Source organism: Kogia breviceps, chromosome 3 (genome assembly GCF_026419965.1).
Source record: "Kogia breviceps isolate mKogBre1 chromosome 3, mKogBre1 haplotype 1, whole genome shotgun sequence".
Classification (NCBI taxonomy): Eukaryota; Metazoa; Chordata; class Mammalia; order Artiodactyla; family Physeteridae; genus Kogia; species Kogia breviceps.
In genome coordinates, this window is record NC_081312.1 from 1,045,843 (window position 1) to 1,069,928 (window position 24,086).

General features: G+C 68.7%; 1 protein-coding gene across 3 annotated transcripts; it reads left to right on the plus strand.

Annotated features, from left to right (window-relative positions):
- The first annotated feature begins 702 nt into the window (after nucleotides 1-702).
- AKT1 (AKT serine/threonine kinase 1) lies at nucleotides 703-22,709 on the plus strand. Of its 3 annotated transcripts, none has more exons than XM_067027632.1 (14): nucleotides 703-779; nucleotides 3,447-3,585; nucleotides 14,673-14,801; nucleotides 17,328-17,439; nucleotides 17,545-17,692; nucleotides 18,026-18,157; nucleotides 18,240-18,305; nucleotides 19,391-19,459; nucleotides 19,609-19,734; nucleotides 19,813-19,941; nucleotides 20,048-20,262; nucleotides 20,548-20,635; nucleotides 21,382-21,484; nucleotides 21,728-22,709. In XM_067027632.1, exons 2-14 carry the CDS (start codon nucleotides 3,540-3,542, stop codon nucleotides 21,805-21,807), a joined length of 1,443 nt encoding a protein of 480 aa, XP_066883733.1. In that variant the 5' UTR covers nucleotides 703-779; nucleotides 3,447-3,539; the 3' UTR covers nucleotides 21,808-22,709. The 3 variants fall into 3 exon arrangements, with proteins under 3 accessions (XP_066883733.1, XP_066883735.1, XP_066883734.1); XM_067027634.1 differs by having other exon boundaries at nucleotides 20,147-20,262; XM_067027633.1 differs by lacking the exon at nucleotides 703-779 and adding an exon at nucleotides 2,909-3,059.
- The last annotated feature ends 1,377 nt before the right edge of the window (nucleotides 22,710-24,086 follow it).

The window sequence follows — 24,086 nt, forward strand, 5'->3', positions numbered from 1 at the left end:
CCCGGGGCCAAACCCACGGCAGGCCTTCAGCACACAGATGACCGATCGCTCACCTTCCAGCCAGCCTCCCGCACGACCGACCCCCAGGGGACCTGCACTCGTTAGGTTCCTTGGATTGGGTCTTTCAGGACCATCCCGGCCCCTGGAGCCCCCAGCTCCCGAGCTTCAACTACCCACTTGGGGCACATTCTAAAAGTCACACTAACCTACACCCCAACCCCACCCCCGCCCGATGGAGGCAGAAGCCCAGGATTCGTCCCAGACCGGCCCCTTTAACAGGGTCGGGGCAGAACTGGGCCGAGACGTGCGGGCTCACCGGACAACCGGGGAAACCGAGGCCAGAGAGGACGTGGCCTGGGGACAGGCCCCGCGGCGGGAGCGCGCGGCGGTCCCCGACCCCGAGGGCCGCCCGCTGCGCGCTCCCGCCCCCGGCGCCGCGCCCTCGCTCGGCCCGCGGTGGGGGCGCCCCGAGCGGCGGAGGCGGATGTGGGCGGGCGGCCGGGCGGGGCGGGCGCGGGGCGGAGAGAGGGCGGGCCGGCGGGACCGAGCGCGGCGGGCGGGCGGCCGGCCCAGCGCAGCAGCGCAGCTAGCGCAGCCCGGAGGAGCCAGCCGGCGGCCGCGCACGAGCTCCGGGTCCGGCGGCGCGCGAGGCCCGCCAGAGCAGCGCCCGCCGCGGCCTCCAGCCCGGCCCCGGCCGGCCGGCCCGCGGGGATGCGGAGCGGCGGGCGCCGGAGGCCGCGGCCCGGCTAGGCCCGCGCTCGCGCCGGACGCGGCGCCCGGTGAGTCCCCGCCCGTCCGCCGCCCGCCGCCGGGGCCCGGATTTCCTCCCTGCGGCCCGGCCGCTTTGTTCGCGGCCGCCGGGGCCGGGGCCAGGGCCGCGCGCGGCTGGAATGGAGGAGCGGGAGCAGGAAGTGGCCGAGCGCGGCCTGGGCGGGGAGGGCGCGGGCCGCGCCGGCGCTGGGGGTGCGTGCCTCCGGCCCCGGCCTCCCGCATGACCTTGGGGAAGCGGCCCCGCCGGGCGAGGCCCGGGCCGGAGCGGAGGGGTGCGGCCGCGCGCGGGGTCCGGTGCACTGTTGCGGCCGGGGGCTGCCCGGGCGCCCGGCCAGGGGGGCCCCGGCGCACAGTAGGTGCTCAGGGGGCCGAGGAAAAGGATCGCCCCGGCCCTCGTTGAAGTTTGTGGGTGGGCCCTTGCAAGGGACATCATTTTCCCATAGACAAAAAGTTGTCCATGGTGGCTGGGTGCCCAGGCCCTCCCACAAAGGACTGCAGCCCTCCCAGGCCCTGAGACTTATTCCTGAGCTGGGTGGGTTCTGGAGGTGCTGCCCACCCAACCCAGAGGCCCGGGGCGGCTGGTGAACTTGGTGGGTGGGCTTGATTCCCGAGTACTGTCGCGGTGGACAGAGTTGGGGCCCTGCGCCTGTGTTGTGTGGCCAGAGGGCCCCCGACATTCACTCCTGGCCCCCTCCCACCTTGCTCAGGCCACCCCTAACTGCTGTGAGCTCTGGTCCAGGTGAAGGGTGGGGTACACTTGTGGGGCTTGGTTCCCTGCCCCCCAGCTGAGCAGCCAGTTCATAAACCAGTGTTTTGGACGCAGGGAGAGGGGGCCCTTCGGAGCACAAACCATTATTATTTTTTTAAGTTTGTGACTTAAGTAATAACAGCAGCGATTCACCTTTGTGGCGAAGTCACTCACAGGACAGAAGTAGCGGGAAGCAGAGGTCTCCTCCGTGCCGCCCACCCCGTGCCCAGAGGCAGCCCAGGCCCTGGCTTGGTGTGTGTGTTTCTGTGCACATGCACAGCACCCTGTGTATGTGCAGATATATTTTTACACACGGGGCCATCGGCAGCTGTCTGACTCTGTCAGCACCAGGCCCTGCTCAGGCCCCAGTGGGGGTAGGGGCACATCCAGAGGTCTTTGGGTCCAGCCCTCTGCCTCCAGGCCACGCCTACTCAAGTGTCACCAGAGCCCCCTGTGCCTGCCAGGTGGGGCTCAGAGCCCTGTCCTTGGTGGTACCTCCTCCAGTCTTACTTGCCATCCCTCCCTGTGGGCTTGCTGAGTTGGGCGAGGAGCGTCTTCCCCGTCCCAGACACGAGGCAGTGACTGTGGGTCTTCCTGTCCTTCCAAATTTAACCCAAGACAGTCAGTGCAGAGCGGCCCTCTCTGGGTGCTCAGCCCATGCCTCAGGAGGCCAGTAAGGTGGGCTGCGGGAGAGTGTCTAGGTGGCTATAGGAAGACCCATGTTGGAGGTACTCAGGGTCTCTGCCCGGCCTGGGTGTCCCCGAGAGGAGTCTTTCCTGGCCTGCCCTCATGAGTGCCCAACTGGAAGGGTAGCAGAGGACTGCTCATGGGGAGAGTGCTCTTTTCCAGGATGCCCAGAACTGGTGATGTGAGAACAGGGTTTTGAGGGATGCCTAGGAGTTCATCCAGCAGGGGAGCAATGGGGTGGGCCACACAGGATCAATGGCCAAAGTGTCTGCTCAAGAGAAGGCTGCTGGTGGGCCTCCAAAGGGCGGGTGCCGGTGCCTCTGAGTTTGCACAGTCCCCCCCCCATTTGTTGCCTCCTGAAAGCTATAATTATGGGTCTGTAACCACCCTGGACCGGGTGCTCCTTACAGACGGGACTCATCTGAACCTCTCTTTGTCCCCAGTGCCCAGCGCTGAGCCTGGCAAAACCAGAGATGCCCGGTACATATTGGCCGAATGAATGAACCAGATTCAGACCGGCGGGGGCGCTGTGGTTTAGGAGGGGTTTGGCGTTTCCCTGGGATGGGTGTGTGTAGGGGGTTTTCATGTCACCCTGGAGGGCTCCGGGCTCTCATTTGTACCATTTGCCTGCACTCCTGGCCCTGCCTTCTTCACGTTTGAATTTCTCTCCTTTCCCAGTCTGGGGCAGGGAAGAGGAGCTCTGGATTCTGCCTGGGAACCCCAGCCTCTGGGCAGGAACACCATGGACAAGGAGAACTGGGCACCCTCACCAGGGGATTGGGGAGGCTGAGTGGTGTGGGCTGAAGCAGTCAGAGAGGCTGCCTGGAAGAGGTGGCCTCCGCTGGGCCGGCAGGTTAGGGAGGCTGGGATATACCAGGAGGGCCTTTTGGGGACAGGAGTGATTTGTACAAAGGTCAGGGGAGGTGGGAATGGGTCGGTAAGGGGGGCAGTGAGCTCTGAGGGCTTGGGGGTCCAGGAGGGGTGGTGGCAGGGGCTTAAAGCCCAGGGGGAGGGGAGGCCTGGGCCCACGGAGCAGTGTGAGTGGCTTTGTATTAGGGGCCGTGGCGGGAAGGCGGAGCGGGGGCCAGTGGCGGCTCTGGATGCTAAGAGGGGACAGGTCATGTGGGAAGGCACACCTGGGCTGAGACCCCAGGCGCTACGGGCCTCCTGGGCTCACCTTGGGGTCCGAGGAATGTCCTCAAGCCCCACACAGCCTGACACTTCTCTCTGCTTCTTCCAGAGGCTGTTGACAGCCCGCTGGGCTCTGGGAGGACCCTGCTAGAGGCGTGTGAGCGAGGTCTGGGCCACGCAGGCCCGCGGGAGCCCCGGCACCATGAACGACGTCGCCATCGTGAAGGAGGGCTGGCTGCACAAACGAGGTCAGTGCCCGCGGGGCCGCCCGGGGGTGAGGGTCCCAAGTGGGCCTGCAGCTCCTCAGTGGCCGGGGGCGGCCTGGGCCGTGGCTGCCGGGCGAGCGAGGCCTTCCTGGGCTCCTGGACCCTCCTGGACTGGCCCGGGTGCGCTTTGGGGCCCAGTGTCCCCACGGCCTGGAGGGCATGGCCTCGCGGGACCTCCCGGGCGGGGAGGTGTGCCCTGGGCCAGCGTGCAGCCCGTGGAGTGGCTGCCTGGCTGGGGCCGTGGGCAGGAAGAGCCACCCGCTTTCCTGGAAGGCAGTGAGGACGCTGGGGCCGGTCCAAGGCCCGGCGCGTTAGCGGCCTGGGGCGCTGCCCGAGGGCTCCTGAGGGCAGGGCAGGGCTGCTTGGCCTGGCTGTAGGCGGGAGGGGGCTCCGTGCCACCCAGTGGCGGGTTTACGCTGGAGCTGCCGAGCTGGCTGCCGTGGAGCCCCCTCAGCCTCGCCTCTGCCCACTCACGTGGCCCTGTGCCCAGGGAGGGGCTCAGAGAGGAGCTGCTGGGACGGGAGCTTGGGCCTGGGCCCCTCGCATTCCGGCCCTGCCTGCCCCACCGCCCTCTGTTGCTTAGCGGCCGGTGGTGGGGGGCTGGACAGGCCTCCTGTCCAGGTGCCTGGGTAAGTCACTCCCTCCTGCTCCAGGGCGGGGATTGGCCAGTCACCGCCTCCTCCCCCAACTTGCTCTTCCTCTAGACCTGTTCCCTCCGAAAGCTCTGGTGATCCCACGCTAGCTAGCCACGCCACTTTTCAAGCACGCCCTCTGGTGAGGGTGTCCCCGTCCGCACCTCGGGATCCCACAGGCTGTTGGGAGGGGGAACCTCAGACACAGGTGGAACACACAGGGGAGCACGGCAAAAGTGGGTGTCACAAGACTGGGTTTTGTGGGATGCATAGGAGCCTCCCAGCAGAGCAGGCTGGGAAGCTGCAGGAGCTGCGGTGGGCAGCACAGGAGTGATGGAGATGAGACCTCAAGGGGCTGCAGGGGGCACAAAGCAGGGGATCAAGGATGTGGTTAGCTGTGTGTTTTTAGAGCTCACTTAGGCGGCTGCAGGGAGGACGGTGCACTGGGCCTCAAGACGGAGGTGAGGCGGCCGCAGGGGCCTGTGGTCTGTGGCGAGCCCCTCCAAGGTTCCCTGCACCCACCAGCCTTCTGGATCCCCTCCCCCAGTGTTTACCCCTTCCTGACCCCCAGGAGTACCACTTCTTGTGCCTGGAGCCTCCCACCCCAGCTCAGGTCCTACTCTGTCTGCCTCACCTTATAGCCCTCTTTGGTGTCAAGGATGCCCCCTCTGACCCTGGTCCCCGTCCTCCCCTCTGTGCCTGGTGGCAGCACAAGAACACACGGGGACCGGTACCGCTTAATCCTTGGCAAATGTTTGTTAACTGACTGTTCGATTAAGGACTGACCTAGGAGATGCCTAGGCCTCAGGGCTGCCGGGGCTCCTGTCCCAGTTACTGGGGCAAACACTGGCCAGCCAGGTTCGGGTGGGAGCGCCCCTCTCATGCTGGGTGGATTTTAGAGTGCCACTCTGGGCGTGTGCGCTGGGGGCACGGGGTGTCGGGGCCAGCGGGGCATCCAGGGAGCTGGGTTTTGACCCGATTCGGCTGCCCCATCACTGTGTCCTTCTCCAAGGGCAAGTCTGTTGACTCCTTGGGCCTTGGTTTCCCCCTGGGTACTGTGCATGTGGTGGTGGGGTAGGCCCTGGGGCAGAGCGCAGCCAGACTCAGGCCGGGACAGAGGGTCCTACGCGCCCATGTGCCTCCACTCTTCTTTCTCCAGCCCACGTGCCAACCCAGGCAGCGTGTGGGGCAGTGATGTGGCCCTGGCCCTCCTATAGCCCGGGAGGGGTCGTGCCATGTCCCACCTCCACTGCTTGCCCTCGAGGGGTCACCCCCCCGCTCCCCGCGACCCCGTGGGAACCTCTGGGGGTCGCAGGCTCACCCCACCGCCCCCACTGCTGTCTTGTCCTCTCTGTTCTTTTGTCCGTCTCTCGGTCCGTCTTTTACGGATCTGTTCTTTCCCACAAACGTGGGCTCTTCCTGTGTGCTGGACTTTGGGGTGACTGGGTGAAAGGAGCAGGGGTCATGTGGCCGAGGGGTGGGAAATGGAGGGGCTTGGGTTAGATGTTGGGGGATCGAGGAGGACCCCGCTTTGGGGCTGGGGGTACGCGGCGGTGCCCGTTCCCGAGACTGGGGTGGGGGGCTCGCGTACCCTTCCTGGGTGGGGATAGCGTCCTGGCCTTGGTTGTGGGCAGGCGGACGTGCAGGCCAAACCCCGCGCTCCGCCCCCAGAACCCTCCCTCCCCTGCAGCACTGCCCCCCCGCCGGCCCTGCCCCCCGCCTCTCAGGACTGGCTGGAAGAGAGGGAGCGAGGCCTCTTGTGGGGTGTGTGGCTCAGGTAGGGCTGGGGGCCCCTGGGCTGGGAGCGGGCGGAGGGCTCCTGCAGCACTGGTGAGAGGCGCCCCCGCCCCTCGCGGGGGGTTTGGGGGAGCGCTGGCTGTCCTCCAGCTCCTTGCAGCCCTGAGGCCCCCCACGCTGCTGCTTCTCGTTACGTGGGTTGGGGGGCTGCTGTGGGATGAGGGCCTTCATTGCCCACCATGCTGTGTCTGCCCCGCGTCCAGCCCAGGGCCCGCACGTGAGGGCCAAGGGGACCTTCGGGGCTGAGTGGGTGTTGAGAGTCGACCCGACGGCCCGTTGGCCAGGGTCAGGGCAGGACAGACCCCCGGCCCCCAGCTCCTTCTCCGGACGCCACGGCTCAAGTCCCAGCCCTGTGCTGCCCTGCGGCACCCAGGCAGGCCCTGTGGGCCTCCGTGTCCTCAGCTGTCCCCAGGAGAGAGGGGTCCAGCTGCTCGAGGCTCAGAAGGTGGTGAGGAAGAGGGCTGAGCCGGGTGGACGTCCCGAGCTACGGGTGGGTGTCCCCAGAGGTGGGCAGACTTCCTGAGGAAAGCAGGACGTCCTGAGTGAGTGACCGGCAGGCACCCCAAGCTAGGGGCGGACAGCCCGAGCGGGGGGCAGCCGCTGCTCGCCTGCAGCCGCTAGTGCCGGGGGCCGCTGGGCTCAGCGTGGCTCCGACAGCCCCTAGTGCCGGGGGCCGCTGGGCTCAGCGTGGCTCCGACAGCCGCCTTCCCAGAGTTTTGGTCTGTTACGTGCGCCCTCCTGATATCTGGAGGCTGACAGTTTCAAAACCTTGTCCTCCTTCAGGATGCAGGTCTGGCTGGACTTGGCCTGTGCGAGGCCACGGGCCTGAGTCCGTGCAGCTGCTTTGGGACGTGTCCCCAGGGCCCCGTCGTCCCTGCCCACCTGACCTGGTGCCTGCCGGGCTGTGCACCACCTCGGCTGCAGCCCAGCCCCACGGAGAGCTGCTCCAGCAGAGCCCCACCCGCGGGTCCCACTCTTGGAGCCCGTGGAGGGGGCGGGGTCTGTGGGCTTCCTCCTGGTTGTCTCCAACCCACGGACAGGCCAGCTGGGCCACGTGGGCCGGGAGAAGGGAGGAGGGCAGCGAGATGCTGGCCGCGGGGTGAAGGAAGGGGCTGAGGGTCTGGGTGGGGGTGGGGGTGGGGCACTGGCCTCGGGCACCCCTGGGCTCACGTGGGCCGGTTGATGGCCTGGCCAGGAGGGTCCAGAAGGGCGGCCACCACGCCACAGCCCGGCAAGTAGGGGCTGAGGGGCGGGGTGGAGGAGAGCTGGCCTGTGGGCACGGGGTCCCCCGTCCAGGACCTTCCCTGGACATGGCCCCAAGTGAGGTCTGCCCGGTGCGTGCACTCGTGGGAGGATAGCGTCTGTGCGTCGGCTTAACTCCCCCCACCTGTGGTGGCTCCTCCCCCCTCCCCTCCCTCGGTCCTGGCCAGGTCCTGTTTCAGCCACGGCCCTGGGCTTTACCTGCCCCCTCAGGTGGCTCTAAGCAGGGGAGCCAGTGGTCCCACCTGCTGACACAGACTCCCACTCATCCCCAGTCCTGGGCTTCCCATGGGGCGGGGCCATGGGGGTGCAGCCCAGTTCCCCTCTAGAGGGGGCGACGGCTCTGCTGAGCGGACAGCAGGGGCCGAGGCCTGCAGGGGCCTGTCGAACCCACTTCTGAGCACACCTGCCTGGGGGCCCGTCGGGGTGAATCATCTGTGTGCACGGCCCGGGCCGCTCTGCCTGGGCAAGGGGCTCACGGGACCGTCAGGGGAGGCAGGCTGCTCCCTTCGCCCCGAGCCCCGGGCTGGAGGGCGGGGCTGTCCTGGGCCCTCCTCCCACCGCACCTCAGCGTCCCTGGCTCAGGGGAGGGATGCCCAGGTCTCCTCCAGGTCTCGCCGCTACGGCCATGGCTTTGGTCCGGGGGCTCCTCTTGGTCCACTGAGGCAGGTGCGTGAAGGCGGCCGGCCCAAGGGTGGTAGCAGGTGCTGGGGCCTCTGCTCCGTGGGACGGTTCCTGGGAGGGGGCCCGTTCTGGAGGGGTGCCCCTGAGCCTGTGGGCGGTGGCAGAGGCTGAGACCGAGGCCTGCTGGCCCGTGTGGGACCGTTTCCTGTTTTGTGAGCCGCTTGAGTTTTCCCTTCAAAACAAACAACGAAAGAGGAAGCTCGGGCGTTCTTGCGCCGGGGGATGAGGGGTCACCGCTGCCCCGGTCCTGAGGGGCCCTGAGCGGGCCGTGCTCCTGTCCGCTTCCTGGTCCTGTGGTGGCGAGGAGGGGGCCTCTACCGGCAGCCCAGCCGCCCCAGGGAGCTGAGTGTGCGCCCTGTACGTGGAGGGGAGGGGGCCCTGGGTCCGGGCCTCGCCCACTGCCAGCCCTCAGGAGGGGCCTGGGCCGGGTCGCGTCAGGCCAGTTCCTAGAAGTGCCGTGGGAGGGTGGGGGCGGGGGCGTTGGTGCGGCTGGCATCCCCTCTGCCTGGGCGCACCCGGCCAGGCTCGCTGCCAGCGCCCGCCCTCTCCGCGGGCCCTCCCGTAACTGGAGCCGGCGGCCGCCTGCCGCCTCTGCACCCGGAGCGGTGGGTGCCCCGGGCCCCGCCCACTCACCCCCACGGGCAGGCCCCCGGCCCGGACCTGGCCCCCGCAGTTTGGCCGAGGGCCGCGTGCGCTCACCCGGCCACGCCCACCGGCCACGCCCCTGCTGCCTTTCTTCCTGCGTCAGGCTCGGCTCCTTCACCGTCTGAAATAACGCGCGTGTTTCAGGAATGTTGCCGTTGATAGGGGGCTTCTCTGGTGCCTCTTCTGCCACCCCTGGGGGCCTTGGGGTGGGATCCCCTGGGCCCTTGGTTTGGGCTCACAGATCCCTGAGCAGGCCCAGGACCACAGACCCCCCCGCCCCCCGCCCCCCGGCTGGTTCCGCCGGCCCAGAGGCCTCAGCCGGTTGTCCCCGGCGGGGGTAGGGGCCCCGTGCTGGCGCTCCACCCCCGGCCGGGGGGCGGGGTACGCTGCGAGCTGGAGTTTGGGGGCTGTGACGAGCTCGATCAGGGCCGGGGCCAGGGCCAGGGTTGGTGTGGCCGGGAACGGGAGGTGACAGGGCGGGCAGCTGGGGGGATGCAGCCTGCCACCGTGTCACCGTGTCCTCACCACGTCCCCGGCCAGGTCTCGCTGTCCCCAACGGCTGTCGCACCACAACGCAGCTCCCGGTCAGGGAACAGTAAATGAGAGCTGGGCGGCTGGGAGGTGGGAGGCCCTTTCTCTGGAGGGTCCCCCCGACCTGTCCCTCATCCCCTTGCCCGCTCCCCTGTGGAGGTGGTGCTTTTCCCTGGGGGAGGTGGGGTGGGTGCTTGGAGCCCCTCGTCCCCCGGGGAGGGCCCTGGCTCACGGAGGCTGGGGGTCACTTAGACGCCAGGGTCTTGCTCTGCCTCTTCTGAGTGTCTGCAGGGAGGGGGTCTGGGCAGGGCCGGTGCCCACGGGGCTCTCCTTTCCTGCAGGTGTGTCTGCAGGGAGGGCTCTGCTGCCACCCCACCTGCTCTCCTGGGAGCCCGTGCTGCCCGTCTGTTCGCTTCCCGCCCCCTCCCTCTCGTCCTTGCCTCCGCCTTGCCCGGGGAGCCCCGGCACCTCCCTTGGTTTCATTGGGTCTATCCTGGGTTCTTAGCACAGGAGTGAGCAGCGTGTCCCCAGGGAAACATTCTGGAAACCTAGAACTTAAGTGCCGTGAGGCTTTGGGCAGACGCTGCCTGAGGCCCTGGCCTAGGACCCGTGGTGGCCGGAGTCCCCTCTGCCAGGGCCTGTGACCCAAGGGGCCAGCAGATGGGGGGAAGCTGGTGGACTGACAGGCCTGGGGGCTGCCTGCTCCACCTCCCAGGCCCACCCGCCGTGGAAAGTGTAGGCCCCGGGTGCCCCTGCAGGCAGAGGTATGGCTGTGGCTGCCCTGAACCCTGGCCCCAGCCCAGCTCTTTGCAAGCAGCACCCCTGAACCCTGCAGCGTGAGGCCAGGTGCACATCAGGCGGAGAGCGCGGGGGAGGTGGGTGGCGGGGGTCGGGGGTGGCCCCTTTTTCTGGCCTGTGCCGCGGGTGATGTGTGGTGTCCGAGGAGGAGGGTTTCCGGAGGTGGCCGGGAGGGTGGGACGTCCAGGTGCTGTGCAGGCGGCTGCCGCGAGCGAGGGGGCTGTCGGTCGTAGCTGGTGAGAGGCCCGAAAGCCGGCCCCGTCCTGGGGCAGCAGGAAGGGGCAGGGAGACCCCAGAGTCGCCTGCTGCGCCTTGATGGTGGGGGGCGGGGGCACGGCGCTGCTCCCCACGTTCCTCTGGAGTGTGTGTGCGTTGGGCTGAGGCCCTGGGCTCTTGCCTGCTTGATGACAGAACCAACGACCTGCGAAGAGTTCTCAGTTTGTGTCGAGGAGTGAGCCCCGCCTCGGCAGCCGGACCTTGGACTCTGGCCACCATCTGCCTCTCTGTGACCTTGAGAGCCCTCTTCCTTGGGCCTCAGTTTCTCCCGGGAACGACTGGTCATAATGATCCCACCTTCTCGGCCTGCCAGGCAGCCTGGGGGCGGCCCAGCCGGGCTCAGGGGGCTGTGTCGGGGGAACACCCGTCCTCCACATGTCCCCCCAGCTGCTGGGCCGGGAGTGGCCATCTCTCCTCTCCTGTTGTCCACACTGGCCGTTCGTGCCCCCGTGAGGACCCCGGGAGCGCTGCCCTCGGAAAGGCGGCCCCGGGAGCAAGGAGCAGGCGGCGTGGCTCGCCCGACAGTACCGGGCTCCGCCTGAGTGGGGCGTGCCCGCTCCCCGGCACCGGCTCTCGGGCTTTCGCTGACTGTCCGTGGTCTGGTGTCCTGCCGGTGGGACAGGGACATGGGGACGTGGGGACACGAGATGAGCCGGGCCCGCGCCCGCTCCGCTTCGCGCGCAGCGCCGGAGGGGGTGAGGGCGTGAGGCAGCTGTCCGTGAGCGACGGATGTGGTGGTGGCGGGGGACCGCGTGGTGGCCGCCGTCAGCTGGCACCCGCTCCCCCGGCCTGCTGGGGCTCGCTTTGCTGTGGAGAAACAGCTCAGCGCCGCCTGGCTCCCTGCCAGCCGCCGCCTGCCACTGCTGTGGCAAAGCGTTTATCCAGCAGTTTCCCCGGGAGCTGGGGACTCAGACCATTCACGGAGCTCAGGGTGTGGCAGCCGGTGGCCCGCGCTTGGGGGCTTGGAGGGGCCGAGGTGCCTGGCAGGGGAGGGCTCGCGGGTGGCAGGCCCGGGACGTGGGGAGCCTGCGCGCTGGGGCCCCCGGCGGCTCGGGTCCTGGCCTCCGGGTCTCCTGCTGGGGGTGCCCTGACCCACAGCGTGGCCTGGGACCCGGGCTGGGAGGTGTAGAGGCACAGGCCGTTGGCCAGCACACGTCCTGTCCCCGATCCTGGCTGTGTGGCCCTGTTAGGGTGATTTGGGCTGTGGGGGATGAGCGATGCTGGCGAGGGATCCCCCTTCCTCGGGGGTCCTGCAGCCCCTTCCTGGGGGTGAGCTGGGATGGTGGGAGGGCCCTCCCCGTGGACGAGGCACAGGGGCGCCGAGGGGGCCGGGGCTGGGGTCCCAGGGCGTTAGGAGGAGGAGGGAAGCCCTGCCCTGGGTACAGGAGCCTGGTTGACCTGGGTGCCCTCCGACGCCTACGCCACCCAGGGCAGCTGCCTCCTCATCGGGAACCTGGGAGGCAGGTGGCCAGGCCTGGGCATTCGGGGTTCAGGGGGTGTGGGTCCCCTTCGCTGGTGGCCGGGTGGGGTGCCAGTGTCTGGGAGGGGTGGGTGGGGTGCTGCAGGGCCCCTCCCCCGCCCCGGCCCAGGGCCGGGCTTCTGAGAGAGCCCCCCACCTCGGGGGCGGACTGAGGACAGACGCTCCAGGTGGGAGTGGGCACCAGACCACACGTGCCTCCGAGTGCCCGCCCCCAGCTCCGGTCTCCTGGCCGGGGTGCTGTCATGCCCTGCGCGGAGGGGAGCTGGGCCAGCTGTGATGTGGGGCTCTAGGGCCCCGGTCTGAAGCATTTGCTCAGCTGGGCTGGGGTGAGCGGGAGCCCTTCTGGAGCCCTGGGCTGGGCTTGGGCGGGAGTGGCAGGGACGAGGGGACCCGACCTGGGCCCAGGTCCAGGCCAGTCCCTGCTGACTCCTGGCGTGGCCGCTGCTGGGAGGCCACCCGGTGGTGGGCGGGCATCTGACCCCAGAGACCGGGGGACCCCCCCCGCCCCCCGTTTAGGGAGCGGCATCCATAGAGCAGACTTGGGCTTTCTCGTGCGTTCCCAGCACGGGCCGTTTGTGTGTGTGCAGGCGTTACGGCCGGGAGGACAGAGCACAGCCGTGGCCAGGCACAGGGCGGCCACCTCCTCCCCTCGCCCCTCCTGTGTCTCCCCCGTCCCCGTCCCTGGGCCGGCCACCCGCCCAACGGCATCCTGTCTGCACTGAACTCATTGAGATGCGGGCCACGGTCCAGGTTGCAGCTGGCGGCCCCCAGGTGACCGCCGGGCTGGACGTCTGCAGGCAGGAGTGTCCCAGAGGCTGAAGAAAGGGGTCTGTGGGTCTCAGAGCCTTGGCCCTGGCCTCCCAGGCCCTGCACGGCCCCCCGCCCCGCCCCCGCCCAGCGTTCCTGCACCTCCTCCGGGGGTCTGGATGCTGGCTGCTGAGGGCCAGGGGCCGAGTGAGGCTGCCTCCCCGGCTGTCGCTTCTACCCGTGTGTTGCCCCGCTCCTGTCGCCTGGACCCCCTCAGCGCCCTGGGTCTGGGGGCTGGCGGGGGGCCTAGCCGGCTTGTGGCCCATCCGCCGGACCCCTCGCCACAGGCTCAGCAGCGTCGGGTGCTTTGCCCCTCAGCCTCTCCCTGGCCAGTGCCGCTTCCGCCACGCACCCCCAGTTCCGGATCCCAGGGCCTTCCCAGCCCTGGGGGTGGGCCTGTGGGGTGAAAGCTGGAGGGCAGGTGCAGGGTCACGTGGCTGGGGGCGGGTCCCCCTCCCAGGGCCTCAGCCACAGTGGGGTCCGAGGCCCGGGCTGGCGTGTGCGGGTCCCGCCGAGCGCGGACGCCTCTGCGGGCGCACACGTGCCGACTGCCCGCGTGCGGTGCGGCGCTGGGGGGCCGCCGTGCTGGGCAGCAGTTGGCGAATCAAGATGGATTTTTGGGGCTGCACGGGGGAGGCGCTCATCACTCTCCCCGTGCACTTAGCGTCCCGGGGAGCGTCAGCTGGCGGGAGGGGAGGCACTCCATCAGGGGCCGACAGCTCCAGACTGGAGCGCGGCGGGTGCGAGCGGGGTGGGCTGCGTTCGGCCCCCGGGGCCAGCTCTGCCCCACCCTGCACCGGGCCGGGGGAGGAAGGGGCGCCGGGGAGGCTGGGCGGGGGGCCGCATCCAAGGGCGGCCTCACCACCTTCCCAGCCCACGTCCCCAGGGTTTGGGGGCTCGGAACTGGGCGGAGGCCCCGCTAAATGCTGTTGGGGTGAGGGCAAGTTACCGGCCGACGCCCGGGTCCTCCCTGGGCCAGTGGAGGCCCCGACTGCCCAGCACCCCCCAGAGGCCCTGGGTCGTGCAGGGTGAGAGCTGGGGGCGAGGCGGGGGAGGAAGAGCAGACCGAGGGGCGGGGGCCTGGGCCTTTGCTGGCCCTCCAGGTGGCCGCGTGTGGGGCTTGGCTCACAGGGAAGGCCCGGCCCCCTCCCCTCCTGCTGCCCGGTGGCCCTCTGCTGAAGCGGGCGCCTAATTAGTAAGTTCTTCAGTGGTGTTCAAACTCCTTGCTCGGCAAAATGTAAATGAAACGTTTTTTCTGGGTGTCAGTATGAAAAATGGCAGTCGCTGGAACGTCACAGAGGACATCTGCTCTGATTCTTGAGCGTGAGCGCCCGTTTATGGCTGATGCTGCAGAGCTTCGGGGAGAACCTTCCTCGGGACCTGGGTGACCCACGGGTGGGATGTGGGGGCCCAGGAGCGCAGGTCCGAGCCCGAGGACCACGCAGCCGCCTTCTGGGTCTGGCTTCACGACAGCGCTCAGGGCCCCTGGACAGTGAGCGGTGTCACACGGGCAGAGGGGGCTTTGTCCCGAGTGCCCACCCTGGGGACGGGCTGCAGGTGGGCTCACGTCTGCCGGGCAGGCCCCCGTGAGTCGCGCTCTGAGTGCGATGCCGGCCCCCTCACTGCTGGGTGCTAGCGAGGCTCCATCCTCTGGGCAGGGGCCAGCTGTGGTGGGCAGCCCAGTCGCCACGGACACCACGGTAGCTGCCGCGTCCACCACCTGGCGGCACCCAGGGTGGGTGGGGAGGCCTCTTGGCCTGAAGCCCCCGGTGGGTGGCTGTAGCTGGTGCCCGCGCTCTGGTTGGAGACCCGCTGGTTTGGCACCACCTCCTCCAGGAAGGCCCCCTGGATCGGGCGGAGCTCCCGTCCGTTGTACCGCTTCCCCCAGGTCCAGGTGCGGACCTGGCCCCCTTTCAGTCACAGGTTCGGGGTTGGCACTTCATCAGGGGTGGCGCTTTCACACAGTGACACCTGTCTTCCCACCCACCCTTTGCCTGCCCCAGGGGAATCGGGGTCAGTGCCCAGAGTTGGGGCATCCTGGGCGCCTCTGTCCCGGCGCGACCGGCTGTGACTTACCCCGGGGAGCGGGGTGCGTGGGGGACGGGAGCGTGGTCCGGCGGCTGCAGCCCCTCAGTGCCCGCCCGCCCGCGTGTCCTCAGGTGAGTACATCAAAACCTGGCGGCCCCGGTACTTCCTCTTGAAGAACGACGGCACCTTCATTGGCTACAAGGAGCGGCCGCAGGACGTGGAGCGGCGAGAGTCGCCCCTGAACAACTTCTCCGTGGCGCGTAAGTGCATGGCGGCAGCCCCGGCTCGGCGTGAGGGCGCCGGGCGGGGCGGGGAGAGCCCACGGGGCGTCCCCCCCGGCCTCTGGGTCCGAGGCCAGCCTCCGGGGACCAGGCTGGGCCTGCGGCTCCGCGTCACCTCAGGGACCGGTTAGTGGTCGGCCCTGGCTGCCAGGGATCTCCGAGCCGAGCCCGAGGTGGTTCCGGGCGGACTTCTGGAGGCTGGAGGGCCGGGCCGGGCCGGGCCGGGCCCGGCCTGGGGCAGCTGGCCGACTGGGGCCCCTCTTCCAGCGGGGGCCAGACGAGCCCCCCAGGGCCTCTTTCCCCAAAGCCCCCGGGCGGAGGCAGGAAGAGATTGCGGGGGTGGGGGGCAGCCGGCTTCCCGGGGCCTCCATCGCCCCAGCACGAGTGCCCACCGAGGTTTTCAGAGGCCCCAGTCCACCGTGACAGTGCGTTCCCACCCTCAGCCGGGGTGCCGGGTGGGTGGGTGCCGCACTGCTGGCCTGGGGCGTCTCAGGACGCTGAACAAACTTGCACTTTTTCTAAACCAAGTGCTACCGTGGCCGCTTTACGTACCTGCAGGAGGACGGCAGGTGTGACCCTACCCGCGGTGCAGGGCACCCAGGCGTGGGGACGGCGGGTGGGTGGGACGCTGGGCTGGGCGGGCCTTCCGGCCTGGTCCCTGTTCCTGAGGCTCTGCCCGGGCTGGCCCGGGACGCGGGTGAGGGAGTGAGGGGCTCGTTGACCAGCACACCCCGGGGTCTGCCGGGGCTGCTGTCTGGGGTGCAGAGCACAGTCCCGGCTCCGCTCCAGGCTCCTTCATTCATCCCCCACCCTCTGGCGGGCTCTGCCCTCCCTGCCACGTGCCTGGGAGCTCGGGGCCCTCGGGCTGCCACCCCCCGCTGCCAGACCACAGGTTCTGGTCCAGGGTCTCAGGAGGGGGTGTGGCACAGGTGGCCCATCCTCGGCTGATGGGGAAGGATTCCCAGCCCCCACGCCTGCAGATATGCCGAGGTGGGGGCCGTCCTGGTACCTTGACTGTCCTGCCCACCCCCCAGTGTGCCTGGCCCCGTGCTGCGGGGCTTCCAGCGGGAGGAGCAGAGCCACAAGGGAGGCTCCCTTGGGGGTACTTTAGCAGGGCCTGGTTCCTGTGGTCCCTGAACCCCCTCCTGGGCTCCTCAGGTCTCAACAAAGCAACAGGTAGAACAGGGGCCTGGGGGTGAGGGGAGGCCAAGGAGGCAGACCCCCGTCCCTACAGCCTCGTGGCCACGTGGGAGCCTCCCTGCAGTGTGTCTGGGCTCCCCGCAGGGCCTCCTGGGTCAGGCTGGGGGCTTCCAGGTTTGGGAAGGATGCTCCGCCAGGGGGATGCTGCCTTGCTGGGGGGCTGAGGCCCCTCGGGAGTGTTCCCCAGGCTGAATGCAGGGGAGCGCGGGGTGGGGGGGCTCTCAGGAGGCGCATGGGAGGTGGGCACCACCCAGAGGGGCTTCCTGAGCAGTGGGCGGGACTGGGGCCCTGACCCGGGCGTGAGGCCAGCAGGGGCTCCAGGCGCAGGAGCCAGAGGCATGCGGGAGGGGTAGGCGGCTGTGCAGGGGCCTCTGCCCCAGGGGCTCTTCCTCGGGGGAAGGGTTCCAGGGTGGGGGGATGAGACGCCAGGCCCTGGGTGGGTGTCAGGCGCCTGAGCGCTGGGGGCTCCTGGTGGTCTCTGATGCGCTGAGCGAGTGGGGGGGGGGCGGGCACGTGGGGACCCAGAAGGCTGGCCGCACAGGTTTTCCTCTCTCCCCCGCCCCGTGTAGACACAGGCCGCCCTCCGCGTAAGGCTGGGCCCCCAGCCCCCTCCTGGCCCCGTGGCCTGGCAGACCATTCCTCGCTCCCTTGTGCTCGGCTGAGCCCGGCCGGGGCCCCTCGCGGTTGCCAGGGCCTAGACGCTGGAATGTCGGAGACCCCTGCGCTGGCCCCGCGGCCCCCTCCCGCCTCATACAGGCTGGGCTGGAATCCAGCCCCACTCCGGGCCTGGGGCACCTCCACGGTTCCTCGGCTGCAGGTGTGCGTGTTCCAGGTGTGCATGTGCCTGTTTTCACTCCCGTGTGCACCTGGGGGCGTGGGCAGCAGTGCGGGGAGGGTGCAGCCCAAGTGGCCTCTGGGGTGGACAGGCAGCTTCTCCGGAGGGTGAGTCACCACCCGCCTCCGATCTGGGGCTGGTCCTGCGCCGAGAGGGGCCAGGCGGGGCGCTGGTCATCGTGAGGCTGGGAAAGTGGTGGGACGTTCCTGCTGGCGGGGGGGGGGGGGGGGGCCCTCCCAAACCTCTCACCCTCCAGCTGGTTGAGGGCTGTGTCCTGGCTGCCAGGGGGGCTTGGAGACCTGAGGAAGGACCACGGAGGGTTGACCGGCCCCCGGACACCCCCTGAGGGGCGCCACTGAGCTCTGAGCAGGGTCCCAGCCCCCTTTTCCAGGGCGGGAGACCACTTGGGAGGGCTGGGCTGCGGCAGGTGGGCCGGGGCGCGGCGCAGATGGATGCCCGCCTGCCCCCAGAATGCCAGCTGATGAAGACGGAGCGGCCGCGGCCCAACACCTTCATCATCCGCTGCCTGCAGTGGACCACGGTCATCGAGCGCACGTTCCACGTAGAGACCCCTGAAGAGCGGTACGAGCTACAGACGCGTGCCGGTGCCCCAAGCCCAGCGACCTCGGAGGGGGAGGCCCCAGGCCTGGGTGGGGCTGGGGCCTCAAGCGACCGACTGCCCTGCAGGGAGGAGTGGACAACTGCCATCCAGACGGTGGCCGACGGGCTCAAGAGGCAGGAGGAGGAGATGATGGACTTCCGGTCGGGCTCGCCCGGGGAGAACTCAGGGGCCGAGGAGATGGAGGTGGCGCTGGCCAAGCCCAAGCACCGTGTGGTGAGGCCCGGCCCTGCCCTCAGGGCCCTGCAGTCGTGGGGCCCCGCCCCGCCCCGCCCAGCTCCCCGCCCGGGAGTGAGGGAGGGACGCCAGGTTCGGGAAGGGCCCGGTGCCATTGCTCCCACTGCCCCCCGAACCCCAGGGCTCCAAGTCGGGGCGCACAGCCCCGTGATCTCCCACGAGCCCTGAGCCCCCCGGACCCGTCTGGCCCCACTGGTGCTCGGCCCCGAGGCTGGCTGCGGGGGCGCCGGCCTCTGGCACCGCTCGCCGTTCTTGGGCCTCCAGCAGTCACCGTGCGGCCCCCTGACCCTGGTGCCTGCCCGCTGCCCTCAGACCATGAATGAGTTTGAGTATCTGAAGCTGCTGGGCAAAGGCACCTTCGGGAAGGTGATCCTGGTGAAGGAGAAGGCCACGGGCCGCTACTATGCCATGAAGATCCTGAAGAAGGAGGTCATTGTGGCCAAGGTAGGGGCTGGGGCCCGGGCTGGGGGCCGGGGCCGGGCCCGGGCCCGGCGGGGCGGGCGGCTCAGTGGGCCCTGTTTTCCAGGACGAGGTGGCCCACACACTCACGGAGAACCGCGTCCTCCAGAACTCCCGGCACCCCTTCCTGACTGTGAGTTCCTTCTGGACCCCGGGGGGGATGGCTCAGGCGCCAGGTGCTGGGGTCGCGCGGTCACTCGCACCAACCCCTTCTCCCCTGCGAATTTGGCGGGCTCAGGGCCCGGCGGACAGCGGGCAGGTCTCCAGGAGGGGCGGGTGGAGGTGCACAGAGAGGGCAGGAGGCCCGGCCTGCCCTCTGGCCCCCACCCTTCTGCACGGTCTTCCACTGCTTCCCCATTGAGGCTCGCTCCGGGAGGTCCCTGTCCTGGGGGAGCCTGGGCCAGGAGGGGTGTATGGAGAACCCCTGGTCTTCTGGAGCAACAAGGAAGTGCCTGGAAGTAGTCTGCCAAGCCCAGCCAGCTCCGTCCCCGGAAGGTCAGCAGTCAAGTGGACGGGGCTCAGGACTCAGGCCTCGGGCGACCCGGGGCCGGCCTCCGAGGTCTTGTGCCTGGGACCACCGTGGGCCTGTCCCCTCCGCTCAGTACAGGTGTCCTCGCTCCAGGGAATGGCCTGATCCAAAGCAGGGGCAGAGCCGGAGGAGTGGTCAGACTTGCGGTGGTTTTTGTCCTGAGACGCTTTCTTACGAGAAACCTCAGACTTCAAGAGCAGACGTCGTGTTTGTTCGTGCAGACGTTACTCGTTATCGTGGCTTTGCCTCGTCTGCTTCATTTTGCGCTTTTCCCCTCTGTCTGGCTGGAGGACTGTGAGGAAAAGGCCGGGCTCTGTCGTGCCCTCCACCCTCCAGTGGGCCCCTGTACGGGACGCTGACGGTGCATTCCGCAGGTTCCCTGGTCGGTGTAGCCGGCCTGGCCCTGCGGGAGCCGAGAACCGGGGAGGGTCTCCCATCCGTGTCTCTGTGAGCCAGCGGTCACCGGTCATCGGCGGGCCTTTCTTTTCAAACGAGGCCGCCCGTGGTTCGAGGTGTGAGGGCAGCAGGGCCGGCCCTGCAGGGGTGCCTCCTCAACGCACGGTCCCTGGACCTGCAGCCGCTCGTCCTCGGCGCGGCCGGTGGGGCAGTGGGGTATCCCCTGCCCTGAACGGGGCGGCGAAGCTCCCGCCCAGCTTGAGGGCCGCGTTCCAGCTCTGCTTCCCTCACAGGCCCTGAAGTACTCCTTCCAGACCCACGACCGCCTGTGCTTCGTCATGGAGTACGCCAACGGGGGCGAGGTAGGGTCCGGGCCCCGGGGGTGGCCCCTGCTGAGCCTCGGGTGTCTGGGTGGCCGCCCTCCCCGCCCCCCGCCCCCCGCCTGGTTAGGTTCTCCGCCCCGTGACCCTGGCCCAGGTCGCCGTTCCCGCTCAGGCTCCCCGTCCCGCAGCTCTTCTTCCACCTGTCCCGGGAGCGGGTGTTCCCCGAGGACCGGGCCCGGTTCTACGGCGCCGAGATCGTGTCCGCCCTGGACTACCTGCACTCCGAGAAGAACGTGGTGTACCGGGACCTCAAGGTGGGCGGGGCTGGGGATCCGGGGCGGGGCTGGGGGCGGGGCGGGGCGGCGGGCTGACCCGGAGGCCGCCTCCTGCAGCTGGAGAACCTCATGCTGGACAAGGATGGGCACATCAAGATCACGGACTTCGGGCTGTGCAAGGAGGGCATCAAGGATGGCGCCACCATGAAGACCTTCTGCGGGACGCCCGAGTACCTGGCCCCCGAGGTGCGCGCCTGCCGCGCCCCGAGTCCCCGTGTCCCCCACTCCCCCCTCCTGACCCTTGAGTCCCCATGTCTCAGGTGCCCTCTGAGCCCGTGCCCTGCAACCCCAGGTGCTGGAGGACAATGACTACGGCCGGGCGGTGGACTGGTGGGGGCTGGGCGTGGTCATGTACGAGATGATGTGCGGCCGCCTGCCCTTCTACAACCAGGACCACGAGAAGCTCTTCGAGCTCATCCTCATGGAGGAGATCCGCTTCCCACGTACGCTCAGCCCTGAGGCCAAGTCCCTGCTCTCAGGGCTGCTCAAGAAGGACCCCAAGCAGCGGTGAGCCCTGCCCCGGGCTGCCCCCCGAAACCCCCAGGGAACGACCGTGCTGGTGGCTGTGTGTGATGTCCTCGGCCTGGGCCGGCCTGGGCAGAGGGCCTGCTCACGCCTGCTCAGGAAGACCCGGCCCTGCCGGCGGCTCCTGCCCACCCAGCGCCCCGCACCTGCTGCAGCTGCCCGGGCTGCTGCCTGGCGGGTGGCCGACCTCAGCCTGTGGGAGGAGGGGTCTGAACCTTGGGCCCAGCAGGCAGCAACCCCGTCACCGTGGCCTCCGTCTCCCTGCAGGCTCGGTGGGGGCTCCGAGGACGCCAAGGAGATCATGCAGCACCGCTTCTTCGCCAGCATCGTGTGGCAGGACGTGTATGAGAAGAAGGTGCGTGGGGCCAGTGTGCACCCCTCCTCCCGCACACGCCCACTCGCACCCCCACCTGCTCACACACGCCACAGACACACGTGAGGAGGCCTCCGAGGAGCGAGGCGGCTGCTTCCTGTGCGTGCGCCTCTGCCCCTTGCGCTCTGAGGGCCCTGGCCCGCGCTGGTGGGGGGGGCCAGCAGGCTTAGGAAGGTTGTCCTTAGGCTTGCTGGGTGCCTGTCCCCAAGCGTGCTTCCCCCCCCCGCTTCCAGCCCACCCTTCCCCTGCAGGCCACGCATGGCCGGCTGGGCCTTTGTCCCTGTGAGACAGGGCTTTCCAACCCTGCTCTGCTGCAGCCAGGGTCCTGCCGCCTCCTGGGCCTGCCCTCCGAGGGCTCCAGTCCCAGCCCCGGCCCGAGACCCCCCTGCTAGTTGCTGTTAGTTCCCAGGCAGCCCTGCCCCCGGGCCAGGGGTCGGGGGAGTGGGGGTCCTTCCTCCCGCCAGCCCGTCCGTCTGCAGTTGCCCTTGCATCCTGCGTTGTGGTGAGTCCTCTCTGTGGCCTGACGCTGCCGGGCCACTCTGCCCTGCGGGGGCGGCGAATGAGGCCGGTGGCCCCGCAGGTGGATCCCTGAAGGGCGAGGACCCAGAGGGGATGTGGGCAGAGGAAGGCCTGGCCCCAGCCTTGGCTCCTGGGTGGGCAGTTGGGTCCAGGTCCGGGTGTGCCGGGCACTGCAGGGCGAGGCCTGTAACGCAGCCCCCTTCCTGCAGCTCAGCCCACCCTTCAAGCCTCAGGTCACGTCCGAGACGGACACCAGGTATTTCGATGAGGAGTTCACAGCCCAGATGATCACCATCACGCCGCCCGACCAAGGTGAAGGGTGGGCCTCCCTGCCAACCCCTTCCTCCTCTCCGGGCAGCAGACCTCCATGCTCAGCATCTTACTGGGAAGGCTCCCTCAAGGGTGGCCATGAGGGCGGGAGGGCCGCGGCTCCCCCCGTCCCCGGGGTCGTGGGATGGGGGCTCGCTGAGGCTGGATGTGGAGTCTGGGAGGCGAGCCCTGGGCCGGCCTCGCTTTCCCTGGTGCCGGGAGCTGACCCGCCCCTCCCGCCCACAGATGACAGCATGGAGGGCATGGACAGCGAGCGGCGGCCTCACTTCCCCCAGTTCTCCTACTCGGCCAGTGGCACGGCCTGAGGGGCCCGCCGGCTGCCCTGGGACGCCGCCGTGGGCAGCCATGTGCTCCAGACGAGGGCTTGGAAGGGTCGGGAGGAAGCCTCGCACGGATGATCTCTATTTAACGTTTCTTATTTCTGGATGCGTTTGGGCGGAACGATGCCGTCCTCCAACACGGATGGGAAGACGCCTCGTGCTGTGAGCAGGGATGCCCGCCTTGGGGGCGGTGTCCCCCTGGCCAGCCAGGTCGGGAGGAAGACATCCTGCGGTTTTTCTTAATTTATTCATCCAGTTCTCCAGAAGTGGCCTCGGCCTTCGGAACGATTAGATTCACGTAGGAAAACGTTGAGGACTTCTGCAGCCAAGTGCAATCGGGCCCGCGTGGGCCCTGCCCGCAGCCCCTCCGTCCCTCTCGCTGGCTGCCCCTGTCTCGGCCCGGCCCCGGGGCCCCAGAAGCCCCCTGGCCGTGGTGTGCCTGCCCGGCCCCCTCTCGCTCGGGGCGGGGCACGCAGCAGCCCCAGCACTGAGGCTGGAGGAGGGTGGCCCCCGCAGTGGGGCGGGGCTGGGCCGGGGCTCGCCCCGGCGAGATGGAAGAGCCAGGTGACATCTGCTGCCGTGTGTCATGCTCTTCACGTGCATACTGGGGTTTCTAATCTCAGGAGAGAGCCCTCACTCCGCCCCCTTCCCCATTGGGACCGTCTCACCCGATGGCTTCCCCTGGTAGCACCTGTCCTTATAGAAGCTTCACTCTCCTGCCGTCGCCCCGGCCCCACCTGACACCCTCTGGAGGGGCCGTCGCTGCACCCTCCGTGTCTCCCGGCCGGACGCTGCGCTGCACCGTGGCGTTTTTTATACTCAACTTTAGTATTTTTACTATTATGAGACTTTCCCTCCAAATTCTTCAATTAAAAATTGCTTTTCAACTCTGTGGCTTGTTTTGCTGGGTGGCAGGTGAAGGAGCGTGTGGCCAGTCCTTCGTGCCCGGAGGCCCCAGGGAGGAACTTTGAGGGACGATTTCCCCCCACCCCAATCCGGCGGTACTCACTGGAGGGGGGATGCCCTGGCCTTCCCTGTCTCCGCCTGGCTTCACCCCAGCCCCACGCCCCAAGGAAGCCACCCAGACTGCACAGCCGTCTGTCTGCCTACCAGCTCTGTCCAGGCAGTGCCGCAGACCCTGACCACCAGGAAGGAGCAGCCACCCTGCAGGGCCCAGAGCTGGCCGAGACCGAGACTCGGGTCACTGCCAGGCCCTGGGGCCTGAGGAGGCCCGCGAGCGCGGCCTGCCGGGGCTCACACCGCAAGCCGGGGACAGCCGGGAGTGGGTCCAGGGCGCCCGAGCAGCCCAGCGGGACGTGCCGTGGGCGCCACCTGGTGGGCGCAGGGAGGGGCCGGCTGCCGGCACGGGCCCGCGCGTCGGCCGCCAGGCGCCTGCCCAGAGAGGGGCGGGCGGAGCCTCAGCTCCTTCCTTCTCAAGAGGACTCGGCCCCGCAGGCGTGGCCGGGACAGGGCCGGACGTTCACGGGGAATGGCCCCTGGGTCCGGGGGAGGGGGCAGAGGTGGCCTGCCTCTCCAGGCTCCGGGGCCCGTGACCCCGACAGGGCACGCCTTGGGGCGGGCTGGCAGCCCCTTCTGCTGGAAAGGGCGCCTGCGCCGGGCACGGGGTGGGTGGGTCAGTCAGGCCTGCGTGTGCCTCTGGGCGGTGCCTGATTGCTCAGTTTTTATAGGCTCTGAACTATTTCACTCCCACAAACACACCAAATGTTACCTGCTAAATGATGCCTCGGATCCAGATTTCAGACACATAAAAACGTCCTTCAAATTGGAAGCCTGCGCACTGTGGGTGGGTTGTAAAATGGCTCGGCCTCTGGAAAACAGTATGGAAGTTCCTCAAAAAATAAAAATAGAACTTACCATGTGACCCAGCAGTTCCACTCCTGGGTACACATATACCCCCAAGAGCTGAAGGCAGGGTCTTGAAGAGGTGTGTATTTTAACACATAAAAAAAGGGGAAAAAATGTGTATCACAGACACCAGAACCTACAGCAGTACCTTTCCATTATCCTCGAACTTTGAGCAAATGGTACCGCAAAGCGGCAGATGTGGTGTGGAAAACCGGGAGGTGCCTCTGAAGCTGGAGCTGGGGCACGGCGGGCGGGGCGGGGCCGGGGGGCGGCCAGGCAGAGGGGCACGAGCTGCTCTTTCTCGTGGGACCTCCTTGGGTGATGCTGGGGGGATGGGGGGATGGTTGGGGGATAACTGGGGGATGCGGGGGATGGCCTTAGGGACATTCCTCGGCCTG

Coding starts and splice junctions, on each gene's coding strand:
- AKT1 (XM_067027632.1), top strand. CDS start 3,540: ATGAACGACGTCGCCATCGTGAAGGAGGGCTGGCTGCACAAACGAG. Junction 18,306..19,390: donor CCCGGCACCCCTTCCTGACT/GTGAGTTCCTTC, acceptor CTTCCCTCACAG/GCCCTGAAGTACTCCTTCCA. Junction 19,942..20,047: donor CCGAGTACCTGGCCCCCGAG/GTGCGCGCCTGC, acceptor CTGCAACCCCAG/GTGCTGGAGGACAATGACTA.